Raw genomic sequence first — 21,449 nt, forward strand, 5'->3', positions numbered from 1 at the left:
CTCAAGTGCGCTGTCGTAGTTTCAATTCCATATGAAGGTAAAAACAAAGAGTTTCCACTATCTTTTGCACTTATATAGCTCCCGGAGTGATGGCTATTCGTATTAAGTATATCCGATAAGTCAGGTATGATAGGGCTTTTATAAAGTGGTCTACTGTCGTGCGAAGCTAATGACGAAAAGAGTGGTTCAGATAAAATGCTGTCAGCGTTAACTTTTTTCTGATTCAGTTGACTATTTAAATCGGAGAAGGTGAGAGACGAAGCCCAACCGCTGCTAGGTGGATCATAGCCTGATAGTCCATTGGAGTGAGGGTAGCTGTGAGAGACAGACCCACCACTGCTAGATGGATGGTAGCCTGTACCTGACAGTCCCGAGGAGTGAGGGTAACTGTGACTGGAACTGAAGTGACCACTGGAATGACTGCTGGAATGGCCATGACCGCTGGAGTGGCCGTGACCACCGGAGTGACCGTGACCACCGTGACCACCTCTGCACTCAACCTCTCTTAACAACACATAACAAACAAGCCACAACACTAACACTTTCGGAACCATGTTACCAGCTGTTGCCAGTAACGTATCTCAAAGTTGTATGACATTATTTACTCGATACGGTTGCAATTTATTCCGAACAGAGTCGATATCAATTTTATTGTGACCTAAGGCTATCAGTTTCTGGGAAAACGTTCAATAGTCAAATAAAGCGAGATAGAAAAATACTTATTATTGTAACTTCTACGTACGTAAGCTGGTAATCCCTATCGGAGTGGGTAGAGAACAACACGAATCGAGAGTATTTGCAGCCTCTTCGACAAACCTAAAGGTGCATTTATAATGAGCCTTCACTTGTAATGAGCATTCGAGCGAAAGTTACATTACAGAAAATTAAATGGGAACATTTCATCGAGCACTCTAGCGAGCGTTCTGGCTAGTATTCTAGCGAATTTCTTACTTTTTACCCAGCCGACCCGTTCCGCCCCCGTCCTGTGGTCCCATAAATACCTCTATAATATCAAATGCAATGATCTGTGAATGCAGCATACTCCACCTCACGTCTGTATTCCCAGTTGGGCTAGTCAGAGGTACATCCTTCGCAACACGAACTGAGTACCTACGCTTTACCGAGCTTTCAATATCATCATTTCCCTAGCATTATCCCGTTTTTCACAGGGTCCGCTTACCTAACCTGGAGATTTGACAGCTACTGCCTGTCTGGCTTTCCAACCCGCGAAGGGAAAACCAGCTCAACACAGGTTAGCTGACATCGACCTATTTACGTGTTCGTTGACGGAATTCACGGACTTAGTTATTAAATTCTTTAGTTAGGTACTAATGTTATAATTGCATTACATAGTCGAATTAGGACTGCCTGTAATGTCTATGTAATTTGTGTGTTAATAAATAAATAAATAAAAATAAATAAATAAACATATCTCCGAAAATGCATTTCTCGTAAATGTGGGTTTCCTCACGATGTTTTCCTTCGCCGATTTTATACTTGTGGTTGCCAGCAACAATAATAATATCGGATGTAAATAGCCAACATCTTCTCAATTTCTAAAACTAATAACACAAACACGTGTCGTACATTTTTACTATTCCGATAAATGCAGTCAAACCTATTATTACATAGTAAGAAACCATTAAGTAGTTAGTCTTATCGAACTTCAAAAGAGATAAAACGCAGGACCCATGTAGACTAGAGATTAATTCTTCGTCATGTTATCACTACATTTTATAAGGTCAACAAAAGAAATCATTGTTTGCAGGTCAATAATGATGCAGTCTCTCGACACAAAGTTGCGCGTAATTCGGTGATCGATATGCCGTCTAATGTTCCCACTTTGGGTATTGAAATTCGACAGTAAAATGACGCAACAGTTAGGTGTGTAAAAAGGCTAGATATAGCCTATAGGCAGATAGAATCAGAGTAGAAGAAACAACGAATTGAAAAATGCAGTCCGTGTTAATATTAAAGAGTTTTTACGACAAACCCATTCCAAAGAACAGCACATCGCTGCGCATAATAGATCAATTACGCCAGAGTCTATTCCTGGAATGTCATCATTTAATATAATACTCTGAAACAAAAACAGGAAATACGCAGAATTTTGCAATATTATTATCTAAATTAGCTTAAATAGGTATTTACTGCAGTTCGCAGAGTTATTATGTCGTTAATATAAACTTGCAAATTATTTCAATGTTTCATTTTTAAGTTCATAGTAATAAGTATTTACATAATAATATATATTGCGAAAATATTATTGTGTATATTATAATTTTTATAATTTAATTTTCACACAAAAAAGTAAGAAAAAAAAGAAAAGTTCAATACCCAGAAAACATAACATAACATGAACAGCCCAAGATATACGTCACACTGCTGGGCACAGGCCTCCCCTCAATCAATCGCAGGGGGTATGGAGCATACTCCACCACGCTGCTCCACTGTTGGTGGAGGTGTTTTCAACATAAAGCAACAGTATGATCGCTTTGATGCTAAAAAAGTGCTCTTTGACAGAACGTTTGTCGGGTCTAGCTAGTCACATGCCTATAAAATGTAATACATAGATCAGGGGCATTAGCCAAGTTGCAAACGATTATGACACTAAACAGTGACAGTGATAAAAATGTATCACAAATGGAAAAAGTGTGTGTGCCTGTAACAAGCAAATTAAATTAAATATTTGGGTGAATATCAAAATTTCAAGTATGGTGGCGAACTTTCATATTATTTTTTCGTGAAAAAATTGGGTTCCGACATGAAAAAGGATAGTTCTACTAAAACCCTATAACTTGTTCCTCTTAGCTAGAAACTTCGCCACCAAACTTGGCACATTTTGATATTCACCCATTTTTATATTAAGTAACAAAACTTAATACTTATTAAATTCTCAAAAACAATCCAAATTAAGTGAGGGTTGAAGACGTAGTAAATAACTAGTAACTATTGGGTAATCTCTGGTCGAGGTTTCTATATTATTACAGCAGTTATGAACATAACACTCAGTTCATATCCCATTAGTCATGTTGTTACGTAAGACAGCACATCCACATGTTTTCTTTGTAAGTTTCCCTAACCACGGGTGAGCGTTATAAAAAATAAAAATTAGTTAAAGAATTGACTTTTCACAGACAAGAATGGGAATTAAATTAGTGATGATTAGGTAGTGTCAGTTTGAATCTCTGTTATAAAACTTCAATGCATAAAAAACGAATCAATATTACCATTATTACTTCCATTTATTTACCAACAACTAGTTTTTCGTGTCACTATAACAATGATACCCTTTAACATTTACAAAGCGATAAGTTTGACATAGCAACTTTAAACTGTAACTAACTAAACTAAGATTTAAAATTAACTAAGACTTATTAAAAGACATTCAATATGAATTATTCATTTATTTAATAAAATGCAATACAAATTTATTTTATATTTTCTTATTTTAAGTTCTATTCTATCAGCCCGCCTTGAAAGTAATTTATAATCATTTCTTTCAATTCATTCATAAATTATATAACTCCTAAGACCCAGTTATGGGTGTAAATGGTCTAATTGTCCCGCCACTATTGGACTCACACCACAAATGGCCACAAATGGTTAAAAACAGGTAAGTAGAAAATTGGGAATTTATTAATAAACAGGGAACAACTAACAGCTCATATGCCATAATAAAAAATGATGAAGATAACTCTAACGACATACAACAGATTTTTTTGGCTGGCTCGTTGAAAAAGTCCCAAAAATCTATGAAGGTTGCATAATCTCCTTCGAAAACATAACAAACCAGCATATCATAAATGCAAATCTGATTATAGCAATTAGATTTTAAGTACTAAGTATCTCTCATTCTACATACAAAAATAAAATATCAGGATTTTATTAAAACATTAACACTCACACTGATTACTTTCATAATATCAAAAACACTTTACTCATGACGCGATACAATCTTTTGTGTCTAATTACGTAAAATGCTTAATGGTATCAATAGTTAATAATCCATTATACACCGATAAACACTGAGAGCCACCATGGTGGTTTCTCTATCCACTGCTTCAGTGTACTCCGCGCTGGTAGTATTCCCACGTCTTTCTTAGGATCTGGCATCTTGGAATATTCCATCAAAACCTTGCAGTCCACAGGATTGCGCATGGTCGACGAGCCAGTATTGATTTCCACCATGCATTCCATATTTGATGATCTTATAGGTGGCCCTTTCACTGTTAAAGGATCTACGGCGGATGTTGTGGTACATTTGGTCACGTTTGTCGTAGTCACATTTGATGATTGCGTAATTGGACCTGAATTTGATGACAATGGTGTTTTTGTACTTTCTGTTCCATTGACAGTAGAAACATTTACAGGTGCAGAAGTTGCTGATGCATTCTCTATGGAACTTCCAATGGGCAAAACACCTAAAGCTGTTGGAGGATAAGTCGAAGAACTGACTGCAGTTTCAGATTCATTGGTTATTAATGTGCCATTGGGGTAGTATAATATTGAAGTAGGTACAGGATATGTGTTTGGCGAGATTGATGAATTTACCGGTAACGTTACCAAGGTACCATTTGGTAGCATCGTTGTACCCGGAGCAGTTGTTGACAGGTTAACTTGGCTAGAGGTATTAGCAAGAATGCTAGGTCTAGTGGAGCCCAATGAAGCGTTATTGCTAAACGTCACGTTCACTAGTGTTCCGTTTGGAAGTATCTGAGTAGTATTCGAAAGAACAACCGAAGAGTTTTTAACAGATGCCGCGGATGTATTGTTGACAATTGTGGTGACTGTCTCGCATACTGTAGTATTCACCATATTTGTAGTCTTCTCAACAGTACTTCCTTCAGTAAATGTTGAGACAATTTCGCACGGTATTTTCAACGATTCTTCTCTTCCATTTTCTTTTACTTTAAGCGTGCATGTGGCTGGATTAGTCGGTCTAACGCTGGGTGAGTAACTACTGGAAGGGGAATCGTATCTTCTCCTGTAGTAGTCGTCGTAGTAATAGTGGTCGTGATAGTGACTATGGGAACGACCTAAATTGTATAGAGCCAGACCCGTCAAAAGGTCACCAAATCGACTGTCGGAGTTTCTGTATTCGTGAACGTATACGTACTGTGGCGAAGTGTAGTAAGTGTGAGTATACCCATGTCCGTAGCTCCCTCCGTGACCGTATCCGTGGTTGGTATTGTACGAGTTGCTGGAATGATATTGTCCGTCGTGTGGTCTGTAGTTATTGCTGGGTGGCGTGTAGCCCGGTCGTCCGGACCCTGTTCCAGATAAATGCCCCGTAGATGTTGGATATGAGTGACTACCTGATGATGACGGATGTGAAGGTCGATTTGATCCTGAGCCAGACAAACCACCTGAAGACGGATAAATCGGTCTACTCGAACCACCTCCGGACAGACCACCCGATGACGGATAAGTCGGTTTATTTGATCCGCCTCCAGATAAACCACCTGATGACGGATAACTTGGTTTACTCGATCCACTTCCAGACAAACCACCCGATGACGGATAAGTTGGTTTACTCGATCCACTTCCAGATAAACCACCCGATGACGGATAAGTCGGTTTACTCGATCCACTTCCAGACAAACCACCCGATGACGGGTAAGTTGGTTTACTCGATCCACTTCCAGATAAACCACCCGATGACGGGTAACTTGGTTTACTCCCTCCGCTTCCAGATAAACCACCCGAAGACGGGTAAGTCGGTTTACTTGATCCACTTCCGGATAAACCACCTGAGGACGGGTAACTGGGTTTACTTGATCCTGAACTGGACCATGACGGTTTACTGTTGCTTGAACTTGTGCCCCAGCTAGTTGAGGGTTTGATATTTGAACTGGAGCTGGATCCCCAACTGTGGCTGGAACTGCCAGACCCCCAACTGCTGCTAGAACTCCCTGACCCCCATTTGCTTCCGGAACTGCTGGAACTTCCCCATCTGCTTCCTGAACTGCTTGAACTGCTTCCCCATCCTTTCCCCCATCCCCCACTACTTCCTCTAGAAGATCCTCCTCCCCATCTTCTGCTTTCTAATATAGTTGCAGTAAGACATAATACGAGGCACAACAGAATAGCTCTGCTGGCCATTATTAATTATAAATAAATAAAACACCACGCGGTCGATGCGCGCACGCACGCTTGGAGCCCGACACTGGTTACGTTGCCTTAATTTGTTTTTATACAAACTCCGAGTTATAAATGATCCAGAATGACGTCATTCCGGCTACAAAAATATACAGCTGTCCTTTTCTTTCTAAGGCAACAACACATTCGTCAGAAGTGGATAGAAATATTTCAGGTACGTGCGCGCAAGGAAATTGGCGATATATCTGTCTCGCTCGAGGTGATAAAAAGGGTTTAAAGGTGATACAAACATACAATTCTTCGTATCGGTCAATTAGTATAAAAATAAACACGAACTCGGAACGTATTTTCCATTTAATGAATCTTAATAGTATCTATCTGAAATTAAATAATGACTCATGCGTTATTGTTTACAACTTTTCTAAAGAAGAGTCTAAGCGCCCCTATCATTAATTTAGAGTGACGTCAATCCAATAGAATAGAAAAAAATGTATGAATTTTTGGCCTGGTACAAGAATTTAAAAAATAAACTGAAGTATTACCGTATGGGGTGTTTTTTTCGGATTTACGAGTTCAACATGACCGAATTATCCATAGTTTAAATCGAATGATAATTCAAACATCCCACTACTCTGAACCATTGAATTCGTCTTCGATATTTTTTTATTGTTGAACTAATTAATACCTATTAGTCAAACAATGCATAATAGGTACACATTTTCAATAAATAACCTTCAATAATATCAAGGAAATGCGGTACTGTATACTAATAATTATGTAAATAACAGTAGACAATATATATTTTTTTAATATCCTCACCTGTACAATTAGACCTGTAATAAATATAGACATTTTTTTTTTGTTTTGGTTTTCCCCGAAGGGTAAGGCAAAGGGAACTATGCCCATACAGCCATGTCTTACGTATTTTTTTTCTTGATGATTAATGAAATGATGAAAGGTGATGATGATGAAACCTAAGCCCCTACCCTCGAAGTAGACTCCTACTCCGAACCCCAAACGAATTAACTCGAAAGTCCGCATAAACTTTCGAGTTATGAAGCGGCTTCTTGACACGAAGCGAAAATAGGCAGATACACTTTGTTTATTGAATACTCCAATATAATAACACTCGCGAATGTCTTCCGACTAACTTAATGCGATCATCAACCACAAAACACCACTTCGTATTAATTATTTAGATTACTCAATGAAAAAGCAACTGTCCCGTTCCCGTTTCCCGCCAAAAAGCCTAAATATAGACAATAGGTACTTTGTAATTAAAACGACACATAAAATAGCTCACGAATATATTCCCAATTGGCCTAGTCAGAGGTATATATCCTTTCCAAAAACTGAATACCCACGCTTTACCGAACTTTCGGTTAGAACAACGTTGCGCTGGTGGTTCTTTCCTCTCAAGGACGAATTGAGTTAAATAAGGAAATCTTCTCACCAGCCTCGTGACGAGTGACGAGTCGAGTCCAAACAATGAGTAGTAACTCGCAATCTAATAATCTTTTCAACTATAATCACAGTTGTGAAGGCGGCCGCCGTCCTGTCACGCTTTTTGCCGCAAGCGCACAGAGACTACAATGATTCAGTTTCAATCATGGCGTCGACAAAACAGCACATTTAAAATGTTATTCCAATTATTTTTGACAAGTTTAATTTTCATTTCAAATGTTCGTTGCCAAGGTCAGAAGCCGTACGTCTTCCCGATCCCGTTTGAACTTCCTAATCGCAATGACAGGGCGGATCAGTGCTGGTTGAGGATCGAAGATGAAGAGCTGATAGAAACCGCGGTGGTATACTGCCATATTGCTCATGAGTTCTTACGAGGTTACATCAGAGACTACAACTCGAGGAAGATGCTGGAAGATGACGTCGACGTGAGCCTTTGGAGCGAGTTGCCGCGGAGCCAGGCTGCGATACCGAAGCCGTCGGAGACCATCAAGAGTAATGGTCAGAAGATCGTGGATTGGAAAGTGACTACAGTGATGGATCCAATCACGCACACAAGACTGTATGTGAGTCAGAAGGCGGACTGCAAGCTCGTCATGTACAGTAGGGAGGGGATGTCCAACTATCAGGTGGAATGTGCGAGGATTTTGTATTTCGTCAACCACCACATGAACAGTAGTGCTGTGCCTAGTGCTAAGACGAGTCTGATTGCATTGTGTGTTCTACTGTTATTGCTATATAGTGCTCATTAAAGTGTTAGTCTCACAGTGAACAAGAGTCAATATTTTGTTAATTTTGGTAATGGCTTTTGCTGCAGTGGTAATCAATTGTTATTTTCCAATGGACGAGTGTTTCCACACCGGCTGAAAGGCGTTGCCATCTGTGCGGTGAAGGTCGGCCTGAACAATTAGTTCCAATTCATTCACTCTGTACATTTGAGCGGAAAATTGTATTATTTAAAAGCATTGCTCAATTGAATAGTGGAAAGAAAGACCTTTCATGCATGATCAGTGACGAAAAACAGCAAATGTTTCATGAGGAAGAATAAGAATAGTCTGACGTAATAGTCTGTTCTTTTGGTGTATTATTATGTATTTGTTTGTATCAATCAACACTATTCAGTCGGGCTGGACAGAGATGCAATTCTACAACAGACTTTTTCGGTACGCTCTGGATGATAAGCAACTGGACAAATTATACTTTTATTACTCTACACCAACTCTAGAAAAAAATATTTATGATTCTGCCTACCCCAGTAGGAATTTTGAGCGAAATGTGTGTATTCAAATTTAGAATTTAACTCGTAATTTTCCTAAACGCTAAAATATTTTTACAATGGAAATCCCATAAGGATAAAATTGTTGTTACCTGCACTTATTGACCTTTTGTTGTACTTAATCGACTGATTTTTACGATATTTTATTTTGTTATTAACTTATTTTGTTTTCCTTAAGACTCCAACAGGTCATACAGGTACAATGTCCTTCATATTTTGCGAATAAATAAAAGTACAAAAAATATTTAGTTATCATTATTACTTATCTGTTTTAGTAAAAAAGTACCTAATCTTGACTGTAAAAAATATTTTATTATGATAATAAAAAATAAAAAATATATTTTATTATTTTTTTAAACACACTTGAAACTACATTTTTATTAGGTGCCTATAAGTATAATGCGTTCATATCAATACCTGACTTTAGTTCAGTCAATGATATTTCATTGTCAAACCTACAAAATACAATAACCGTTTATAATTAAAAATTAAACCGTATTTTTTATTATTATTTAGAGCACTTATTTTATCCTTTTGATATCACCTGCTTATTGGAGTAACTTGTAGCTCGTCTACATGTGATGAAGAAGGTATTACTGCAAATTTAATACTTACTTCTCCTGGGTATAATTTTTACCCTATAATATTAGTAGTATTCTTTGGGAAATGCAGACCTTATAATATGAATACACCTTGGTTCTCGAGATTAGTTTGAAAATAACAAGATTTCCTTTTAAACAATACTTAATTATTTACCTATTGATTCATTCTTACAACAGACAAAAGTAGTAGGTAATTCCTATTCAGTAGAGAGTAATAATTGAACTTTCACACTAAGGTCCTATACAATATTTTATAAAACTTGTGATCCATTATAGTAGATAATTTGTAAAAAAATAAATAATAATCACTCAATCTAACACTTTGTTTTGCAACCTGTGACGTCACACGAATCGCCATGACAGTTTGACGTGTTTTGTTGGGGAATTGTCAAATAGTTCATAAACATTATAAAACAATAGTAACCCGAACACCAGGGTTAATGGGGTTGGTCACAACCCACACGGTAGAAGAAGAACATATAAAATTAAATATTTTTTATTTATTTTTCTTTGTTTTTTTTTTCAAATATATATTTTTTTAAATTAAGCCAGTATTAGTTTTCCAAAATTAGTCAACAATCCTATTCCATGCGGAAATCTGCGAGAGTAGCGCCGCGACTTTGTTCGTGACACGGAATATATGTGGGATAATGAAATAACTCGGATATTTTTTAAATGTCTTTACTCCTTTTTATACACACACAGCTTATATTAAAACCATAATCATCTATCCCGTCCGACATCGCACCACTTCTCCCCTTTCTTACTTTTTAAACCTGCCTTACGTCCCATTTATTAACCATCCTACTTTCATACCATAAACAATCAAATTCCCATTCATTTTAAACATAGTTTATCTTTCAGCCTTCGTTTTACAATAACACTGTCTGTTTAGTACCAAATTTAATGAAACCTATTAACTATTATCTTAGACCACTACGTAGATAGACAAAACGTGACAAATAAGCGTATCAGAGGATAATGCCGCAGACTCTTATTTGTATTCGAATATTGTCTTCCAAATTCTGCGACGAAATAATAGAAACGTGCACATGATTCCTTTAGAAATGGATAGAGTCTATTGACATGTATAATATAAGTACGCTGGACCTCATTTTCTAAACAAAATGACAGGTGTTTTGTGCCGATTTCTATTTTTGTGAATAAAATGACACACCACTAATTTAAGAGCCACGCTCTTGTCGGTGTAGCATTTTCCATGCTACTTTTTAGGGAATAATAGGGCAGTGGTTTCCCTCTTGCCTTCCGCTCTACACACTCTACAGTACTCTGTCTGAGGCGAGTGGGATGTCGCTTAGAGTAGCCTATTTCAAAACCGTACTAGGACTCCTGTCCTCCACCTCCAAATAGTACTCACTGACAGTTACTGCTGGCCTCTGTCAGGTAGAGTCACAAGTTGCCTACTAGTAGAGTAATCTTCAAGTAAATAATTGCAATAGCACTTATTGTATTGAAGTCATGAAATGGATAATATCATCATCGGCCGTACGACGCCCACTGCTGGGCATAGGCCTCCCCCAAGGATAATATAATGAACCAATAATAAAAGCCCAGCGCCGGTCTATAACATCCCATGTAATCCAGCGGTTGAGGGTTGAGCTCGAATCGAAGTGGACACATATCACAAAAACACTTTGGCCCCTAGTTTGGTTAGAATATTACAGCCTCAGATCACATTAAGCCGAGAATGGAGGCACATTAAGCCATTGGTCCCAGTTACTACTTACTAACGTAAGTACTTAGTCGACATGTTTCACAAAGGCCCTGACTTTGGCGGTTCAATAGTGACCCTGACACCAGGGTTAATGAGGTTGCTAATCCGCCTCGTAACCCACACGATAGAAGACATCAGGCTGTGTTCCAATGAGGATGCACTTACGAGGTTTTCTTTTCTCCATAAGGCATTGATGTATATACAGAGACATAGTACCCAGTCAACGTAGGAATTATTTGACTCTAAAGAAAATATACCAGTAATATGCAAACATACACCGAGTTTTTACCTATCTCCAATTGAACACACATTTTCTATTATTATCAAGATTTCTTATTATATAATTCAAGATAACTTGCATCAGGTAAGCAACTTTAGATTTATTACTGAAGTTAGATAATAACTTGCAATAATGGCACAAAATTCCTGTAATATCTATAAATTGATCTCGCTTCATTAATTCCTTTATAAACTTTGCTAGCATTGTAGAAGTATTCCGTCTTTGCTCTGAACTTTATTACAGGCGTTTTAACAAATCGATCTGAATAAAACGCATGTCGTATTATTAATGTCCTTTTTACTTTAATCTTTATTTATTAAAATTACCACGTAACATTTAATTGGGTTATATCTACCTCGTCCACGTTCTTTCTATTGCACTAATGCTAACACTTGTAGAAAGCATTTAGGTTAGACGGTTTTTATGGATTTCATAAACCGAATTGTGTGGCTCATAGCCGATATTGACAGTCCATGGTATAGAGAATATTATACTACAACAAATAAAAAGAACCTTACATAAACGTACACACAGACCTAGAAAACAAAAAATTACATGTATCTTTTCAAACCGAACCCAGCTTCAAACAAAAATTTAAATAGAGGCAACGGGCATTGAAAGCAAACAAGCAATGCTGATTGAATGAATAATCATATGATATTGAAAGCTGATTGAAAACAGTACGTGCCCGATTGACAGACAGACTTGTTTATCGACACATGTAAAACACACACGGTTGCGAAACACAAGTTAACGGCACAGGGTAAAAATATGAGAAAGTTAAATACTGTTTATCTTGATTATATAAATATTGTTTATCTTGATTTAATTTTTTCAACCGTTATAATTGAAGCGATGAATAAGTATAACAACCCATTAATCTGAAGTTCTTTTTTAGAATTTAAACATACGTTACTTACACTTGTATATGTGCCTAATGCATAGAATAAGGAATAATACTACGGAATTTTTACCCGATATTAACCGTTTCAAATCGAGGTTTTGATGAAGCAATAACCCTCCTTTTTCCTTAGTCGCAGTCGGATAATCATATAAGAATGTTATTTCTCAAAAAGGCGCTTACGTGGTTTTCACTGTAACAAACATAAACAGCCTAATACGTCCCACTGCTGGGCTCAGTCGTCGATCCGGTTTGCGCTGGTGCAATCCGGTTGTGGGTTCTCTGAAGACTTCGTGCAGTTTGTAGCTTGTAACAGTTGTATGTAAATACTTAATAAAATATAATATATTTTTATTTTGAAGGAAAGTTCTAGATGTAAGATGATACCTTATATAACATAAGTCAAATGCATTTAGTTTCCGGGTAAACAAAACCTTCCCTCAACCAACCGGAGGGGGCATGGAGCATACTCCACGCTGCTCCACTGCGGGTTGGTGGGTTTTCACTACTGCGACGATACATACCTCTGCCTACCCCTTCGAGGATACAGGCGTGAAACTGTATCAGTGGACTGTCGTAGCACTTTCTTTTTAAGCCAACGATATATAAAGCAGAAACAAGATAAGGAATTTAATTAAATCCACCTGGTATTTTTGTACAAGACTTTTATTTGATAAGTTGAGTACTCATTCGTTGTAGCTTTTAAGATTATTCCCGAGAGCGAGTTATTAAAAAAAAGGGTCACCTTGACTATTTAAATTAACAAGCGCCTTTTTTTTTAGATACCTACGTATCACACCCGCAATCGGGTCGTGTACGGTCACGAGCATCAATATATACACTTTGGTACCATGTCAAATTAACTTTTTTGACAAATTGAACTGTAAGTCTCACTAAATGTCAAATATGTTAGTGCGACAGAGTCCTAAAGTGGGTACGTTATTATTGCTCATGACTGTACTAGGTTCAAGATAAATTATGAAATTCTGATTACTAAATAAAGATAGTCCTAAAACTGACGAAAAACATTTTCTTTTTTCTATTTAACTTAATTATTAATTTTAGTCAAGAAACCCGTAATAATAAGTCCGACATTTTATCACGTTTTTCTACGACGTCACAGTGTGCTTTTTCATACAAATTCCATAGTTTCGTGTTTTGATGTTTAGTAAAAAATAACTGATTTGACTAGTCGGAAAGTAGGTAGAAGTAACCAAAATTAACAGCGTCCAGTGGTTAGAGAATTGGGCTCACGTTCACGTTCGTTGGGTTCACGGATTCGATTCCCGATGGGGACATAGTCACAATCACTTCGTGAGATTGTCCTTAGTTTGCAGGCTTGAATCACCGAAAAGTAAGATGATTCCGTGCCCTAACGTGGCTCGTGACTGGCGGTTGGTGGCAGTGGAGCAGCGTAGTGGAGTATGCTCTGTTTATATAACCAATATTCACGCCTAAACCAGGGGCCTGTTTCATAAAACTTACAATTGTAAATTACAACGACAATTTGGTGTTCATTACGTAGCTAATATGAAACTGCAAAATATTTGTGATCACTAACTCCTCAATGTACATCAAATTGTCATTGTAATTTACAATTGTAAGTTTTATTAAACAGGCCTCTGGCTGTAATAGCTGATAGGTGGGACGGCAGCTTTATAAAGCACTGGACCCATCAGCATTTAAGCGTGTGCCATTATGGTGCTTTATAGCTTTTAAGTATTTTCTTTCTTGTTTTATAGCTTTTAAATTTGTCCGAAATAAAGTATATTTTTTTATTTATTTAAAGCTTAATGTAAATGGACAAATTGTTACGCATCGCACACGCTGACAACATTTTCAGTTATGTATGGAATTATAATCACTATAACAGAACTGAGAAGATAGATTTTTGATTTGTTTATTTTTATAAATTCTCCTCTGAACATTCGAATCTTTAAAAATAAATAAAACAAATGTCGACCTCATATCTGGGCTAGTAATTATAATTCCATACAAAACTGAAAATTCTGACAGCGCGCATAATTCGGAAGAATCCTAATGTGCATTCAGCTAGATTTTATTTATGGCAATAAGAGTGGGTTGAGAAAAAATATACGGTCGAATTAAGAACCTCCTCCTTTTTTGAAGTCGGTAAAAACTTCCCTAAAAATACTAAGTAAGTACTTAAGTACTAGAATTGTCCTTCCCATTAGTCCCTCGAAGATAGAGAGTTAACTTCACATATAAAGCACTTAACTTGACTTAATATTATGAAAGGTTGAGGTTAGGAGAATAGTACCTACTACTACGTTACATTGTTCAGTAGGCTCTGCACGGTAACCGCGACGCGCGCGGCGCGAATTTTATCGAGGCCTTCGACCAATAGCCGTTTGACGTTCGTTTATTGGTCGAAGCGCTCAATATAAGGTTGTCATGCTCACCCGGCAGTTACTTAAAAAATGGAGATGACCTTAGTAATAACCTACCTTAGTGACAAGTATACAAAAAACATATCCTCCTAAGGCCCACGGCCCTACTAGTAGTACTAATCCCATTGTTTAACTATTGTGTCTGGAAATCCGGGCCTTACGACGATATTGTAGAAGGATTTTGTTTCCCGAATTGGGGACCTAAAGTAAAGTTAAGAAAGAGTTTCGTCTAATCCATAGTATATATCTATATTGTTGCTTTTTTTTGAGGTAACTTATTGTAGATTTGCCGCAAATGGCATAAACTTTTTGGCCGGACAAATGGAGAGCGCTAAGGGCTCTCATCCGGTAATAAAGTTTCAAATAGTAGGTATACACACGTACATTACCTATGTGTGTTGTATAAATATACCTACCTCGGAGTATACCTATTCTTCTTCTATCTTGTGGGTTGTGAGGTGGAATACCAACCTCATCAACCCTGATCTTCTTCTCAGGGTCATTATTGAGCCGCCAAAGGCCCCTGGCATGGCTTATGTAACGACCACTTACGTACATCAGTATATGTATAGTAACCGGGACCAACGGCTTAAAGTGCCTTGCGATGTATGGATCATCTAACTTTAGGTGATCAGCTGGTAATGTCCTAACTAAACTAGATTAGACAAAGTGATTTTTGTGATATGTCCCCACCGGGAATCGAACCTAGGACCTCCGGATCGTGAGCCCAACGCTCTAACCACTGGACGAGGGAGGTCTTTAGACAGTATACCTATTATACAACTAATGAAAGAGGGGTAATAGAAGCAATTACGTCAAGCAATTGCATCGTCACGTTAGTGCCCCTGGGGCGAGATCAGTGACGTCATCAAATTAATCCAACACCATGCAAGGTCGCCATGCAAATCAGTCATCAGTCTCCTTTTATGTCGGGTCGATGGCATAATATCATACCAATCGTGAAAGCCAGTCAATATGGCATATTGTTGACTGTCCAGGGTACACAGACATTAGCAGAAATATATAAACAGCCTCTGTGGTTCAGTGGTTGAACGTTGAACTCACAATCCGGAGGTCCCGGGTTCGAATCCCGGTGGGAACATATAACAAAAATCATCTTTGTGATCCCCAGTTTGGTTAGGACATTACAGGCTGATCACCTGATTGTCTGAAAGTAAGATGATTCGTGCTTCGGAAGGCACGTTAAGTCGGTGGTCCCGGTTACTACTTACTGATGTAAGTATGTAGTCGTTACATGAGTCATGTCAGGGGCCTTTGGCGGCTCAATAATAACCCTGACACCAGGGTTGATGAGGCTGGTATTCCACCTCACAATCCACACGATAAGAAGTAGTAGAAATATGAATAACATAATTCATTACTGTCTTCGTGGTTGTTAGCGTCAAAATTGCGGGACCAATTTAATACCTAAATTAACAATCTAGTACCTTTGTCATTCAAAAGATATACACGTTAAACTGTCCATAGGAATATACTAAGCAGCAAAATTACTACATCATCATCATCACCAGTTTAAGAGCCGCGCTCTTGTCGGTGTAGCATTCTCCATGCTACTTTTTTAGGGAGAGTGGTTGTTGGCAGTGGTTTATCTCTTACCTTCGGCCCCGCAGTACTCTGTCTGACGCGAGTGGGATGGCGCCCAGAGTAGTTTATTTCAAGCCGTACTGGGACTCCTGTCCTCCGCCTCTTAATAGTACTGACAGTTACTGCTGCCCTCTGTCAGGTTCCAAGTTACAGTCTGTAACTTGCCCCTTCCGTACCGATGGCTCCCATCTCCGCCTCTGCAACCATTTGGTCTTCACCTGTACACACTGGTTCTATGTAAATAACTACATCACTACTAATATAAGAGCCACGCTCTTGTCAGCGTAGCATTTCTCCATTCTTGTCTGTCAAAGGCCAAATCTTGCACTTCCTTATAAGACTCGACGTTCGCCTTCTCTTTAATCTGTTCCATGCAAATACTACATACATAATATATTTATTACCGTTCTTTGAAGTGTACGCGGTAAAATAAATCCATATCGTTGATTTTAATGTGATAAGAACCCGGTATTACGTGTTTTAATTATAATTTAGTACCGATCCATCACCTTCATGAAACAAAATGTGATTTTTAAAAAGGTTCTTACGTGGTTATTACTGGCAGTCAACGATATGTAATCTGTTCGCATTATACAGGGTGAGTGACATCGTAATGAATACTGAGGGGGATGATTCAGACCTTGATTCTGGGTTAATATCATATGGAATTTTCCGTTGCAAATTCATGAGTTTTTTGTTTTTTACTATTTTCAATTCTATAATTTTGCGACGGAAAATTCCACTTAATGTCAACTCAGAATCATGGTTTTAATTATCGCTCGAAGTTTTCGTTACAATATCATTTTGTTTTTTTTTTTGGCGTGACTTATTGTAGATTTGCCACAGATGGCATTAACTACTTGGCCGGACAAATGGGGAGTGCTGAAGGCTCTCACCCGGTACAACGTTTAAGACACCAGTCCTGAGGGTGCTCAGTTGGGCGCGAACCTCGGCTCAGGGCGTCGTCTGAGAGGAAGAATAAAGAAAGAGGGTCGATAGCGATAAGCGCTGAATGAGGGAAATCGTCGACCACGCCGGCGGGATCCGTATCTGGGTAGATTACAATGTTTCTAACACCCTGTAGACTTAAATAATCGCCACACAGAGTATATATGGTGAATGTAAATTCTCGCACTAGACACTAATCTGCCACTCGGCGTCTGAGCCACAATCTCGAACGTAACACCACTATCTTCGATGTAGACCGACGCTCAATGTTTACCACAGAATCGATACCCGCTGGGGTAAATATTTTCTCCAGTGGAGTAAGTATAGTATGTACGTGTCTTCGCGACCGAACACTTTCAAGAGGATGGTATAAAGTGACTTAGAACTTATTAAGGATAGCTAAAGTCGAATGTAAATACAAGTTGCTTACTGATATCATGACTATATTTAGTTCGCCTTTGATATTACTCCTAAACGACTATTTCAACAAATTAGTGTTTACACCGCCACCCACCTATCACGTTGGTCTAATAATAAGGTGTCATTTAGCGATAGATGTACTGACTACCCCTAATTGGGATATTTATTTATTTATTTATTTATTTATCGTTTATTTCAGATATAGTCGTGAGTTTATGAAATCAGATATCAGATAGATAGATAGATAAAATACTTAGAATCAAAATCATTTATTCAACGTAATAATCATGGATAAACTTGTTGAAGGTAAATTTTGAATTTACGTCATTACGCAAGGTGTTATGGCTGAGGACAAGAAATGACACGAAACTGCAATAGCAACACATCTTTTAAATCAACTCCCGGTTACTAATCGTTAAATAATAATAATAAAATGTATTTATTGTTCCAACAATTTAAAAACTAATAGGTACAATTATATGATTATATTAGAAGATTAACAATTTTAAAGCACTGCTGGCACTTACAATAGGTACTACCTGTGCTATAAGTACCAGCTATCTTCCATTTGTACAGTATTATATTCAGGAGTTGTGCGGAGTTCTAATACAATTATTATCTATATATTTTTATACAATTTAACAATGAGGTGAAAAAAAGAAAAATAAAAAAAATTAAAAATTAAGAAAATTATTATAATATATTTAAATAGTTAAAGCACTTATGTGTAAGTATGTGAGTGTGAGAAGGTGTGTATGTACGTGTGTGAGTATTTGTGTGCATGTATGTGTGTATATGTGTGTGTGTGTGTGTGTGTATGTGTGAAGTACGGATTTAAACAAATCTTATTATCTAACAGGGTGTAATAGATTTTCAGTTTCGTCATAGTTAAAATGAGCCATGTCAGCCTTTGGCGGCTCAATTATAACCCTGACACCAGGGTTGATTAGGTTTTTAATTCACCTCACACCCCACACGATAGAAGAAGATGGTCGAGTCAAATGTGTTAGTGTAAATTGGTGCAAGTCTGGTACTAAGGTTCGAACCCTTTGACAAACCGGTAAGTATACCACAGTTTTTTTTTTTTTGACGTGACTTATTGTAGATTTGCCGCAGATGGCATTAACTACTTGGCCGGACAAATGGGGAGCGCTGAAGGCTCTCACCCGGTACAACGTTTAAGACAACAGGCCTGAGGGTGCCCAGTTGGGCGCGAACCTCGGCTCAGGGCGTCGTCTGAGAGGAAAAATATTTGAAAGAATTAATCGACCCTAGTGGGTCGATAGCGATAAGCGCTGAATGAGGGAAATCGTCGACCACGCCGGCGGGGTCGGTATCGGGGTCCTGAAGTGTTTGGTGTCGCGAGCTGATTGGCTGCCTCTATGGCTAGAGTAATCGGGTCGTCGGGATCGTATATTACGTCCTTCGGACGCCGATACTTTTCAGTACCGTCCCTAAGTATACCACAGTGACTTCCAGAATAATATACTGATAAAATTCGTAAACAAAATCAAGATTGCTCGTTTCCCATCAAGTAAATCTGCAGTATACGATGTTATAAGACTAAACGAGCTATGTAGCCACAGCAGGAGGGCATTTTGACGTCACAATCTGGTACTATCTAGCCTCATAAGGTGGCATATTGCATGGCATATTAACTAGCGTCATGCTGGTCACATTGGCCCCGATTTCTGCAGACACCTAATTTTATTTTAAGTTATACCCGTCATTTTCTTATCCGCTGAAAAGAAAAGAGACAGATGATTTACAATTGTTAATTTTAAAATGAATAAATAACCCTGGCGAATTAAACAGGCATCGCGCTGATATGCAACCCGTTTGACGTGTGCTGTCAACTTTATTATGTCGGATTATTGAGGAGCTCGGTGGCGCAGCGGTAAACGCGCTCGGTCTGCGATTGTTGAAGTTAAGCAACTTTCGCAAAGGCGAAAGTTAAAAACCTAGGATGGGTGACCATAAAAAAAAAAGATTTCACCTCCAGCTCCTCCGTGCTTCGGAAGGCACGTTAAGCCGTTGGTCCCGGCTGCATTAGCAGTCGTTAATAACCACCAATCCGCACTGGGCCCGCGTGGTGGTTTAAGGCCCGATCTCCCTATCCATCCATAGGGAAGGCCCGTGCCCCAGCATTGGGGACGTTAATGGGCTGGTGATGATGATGATGATATAAATTTGGGAGGGTTTTAAAATTCCTGCCTAAAATTGACGCGTGTTCCATATTTATTTTTTTTGACAAATTGAACTGTAAATCTCACTAAATGTCAAATATGTTAGTGCGAGTCCTAAAGTGGGTACATTATATTGCTCATGACTGTACTGGAATTAGGACCATTATCTGGAAGATTTGTTTTAACATTGACATTTAGTGAGACTTACAGTTCAATTTGTCAAAAAAAATAAATATGGAACACGCGTCAATTTTAGGCAGGAATATTTACTATCCCGGACATGTACATGCAAGCGACGATTACGACCAAGTAGTTAATGCCATTTGCGGCAAATGTACAATAATAAAAATCTACTTACAAAAGCATCAAGCCTTGGAAAGTGTATGAACATATTAGTAGACAGTGAGCTAGTAAACTATCATCGCAGTCACGAAAACAAAAGTCACGAGCTCGGATCCCGTTCTGGTCAGAATTTTCCGTATTTTTACACCCGAATACGGCAAAGCTGAAAGAAGGGTTATGTGTTTGACCGCTAATTATCTGTACGTATGTTTCCTCAAGCCAATACAGATTGGTAGATTGTCTGTCCTAAGAATTTACTTACATACGAGGACGGCTTCCTTCGGAACATTATTATATTTACCTATTCAATTAAAATAGTAAGGTAAGTCTATGTATAAAATAAATTAGTAGCATATTTTTTTATTTGTAGGTAAGTTTTTAGGAAAATATTTTCTTGATTCAAAATTTTTAAAGCGCGATTTGCCGTAGTTAGTTCTAGAAAACTAATAATCGAACACTATACAAATTACGGACGTTAGTTTATGCATGCATGGTAGAGAGAGGTGTAAGTTCTACACAAAATTTGCATATGCATTGTTCATCCACGAGATGGAACTTTCAGAGCTTTCAAATAATATGTAATATAATTCCTGCAGACACCACCTTATTTTATTTTAAGTTATACCTGTCATTTTCTTATCCGTTGAAAAAGAAAGGGCAGGGTAATTGACAGGCATAAAAATAGAATACACGTCAATTTTAAGCAGAAATCTAAAACCACCGTCTAAAAATTTTACATCGGCCAATAACCCGACGGAATTAAGTAGACATCATGACAAACGGTTTGCATACCAGCGAGATACCTTTTTGATTCGCCCGGTTTTATCATTCATTTACTCATTCTTCCTAAAATTAAGAGATGTCAATCATCTGTCCCTTTCCTTTTCTGCGGATTAGAAAATGACAGGTATAACTTAAAGTAAAATTAGGAGATGTCCGCAGGAATTGGAGCCATTAACTCAGAATTATATTTAAAAATTAGGCTCTATCCATAACGTAACATAGTATAGCAAATACAGGCAGAGAATCCCACAGACGGACAGTATGCACCGTGATGGACTTGGAGTAGAAGAGTGAGGAATGGGAAGGAATATTTAGAGACAGATTTTTAGATGAACGGAGGTTACGGATGAGAGTAGTAGAAAGAAGGACGAAGAGATCTTTAAGATAGAAAGGAGAT

The 21,449-nt window shown here is 38.0% G+C and overlaps 3 protein-coding genes across 3 annotated transcripts in view; 1 reads left to right on the forward strand and 2 right to left on the reverse strand.

Annotated features, from left to right (window-relative positions):
• LOC126367802 (adenosine receptor A2b) overlaps positions 1–21,449 on the reverse strand; it is a 125,448-nt gene that overhangs the window by 22,674 nt on the left and 81,325 nt on the right. The window lies entirely within an intron of this gene.
• On the reverse strand, positions 3,393–6,190 carry LOC126367767 (nuclear pore complex protein DDB_G0274915-like). Its single transcript, XM_050011493.1, has one exon. It carries the CDS (start codon positions 6,103–6,105, stop codon positions 4,012–4,014), a length of 2,094 nt encoding a protein of 697 aa, XP_049867450.1. The 5' UTR covers positions 6,106–6,190; the 3' UTR covers positions 3,393–4,011.
• LOC126367853 (uncharacterized) lies at positions 7,646–9,179 on the forward strand. Its single transcript, XM_050011627.1, has one exon. It carries the CDS (start codon positions 7,695–7,697, stop codon positions 8,313–8,315), a length of 621 nt encoding a protein of 206 aa, XP_049867584.1. The 5' UTR covers positions 7,646–7,694; the 3' UTR covers positions 8,316–9,179.

This window comes from Pectinophora gossypiella, chromosome 6 (genome assembly GCF_024362695.1).
Source record: "Pectinophora gossypiella chromosome 6, ilPecGoss1.1, whole genome shotgun sequence".
In the NCBI taxonomy this organism is placed as follows: domain Eukaryota; kingdom Metazoa; phylum Arthropoda; class Insecta; order Lepidoptera; family Gelechiidae; genus Pectinophora; species Pectinophora gossypiella.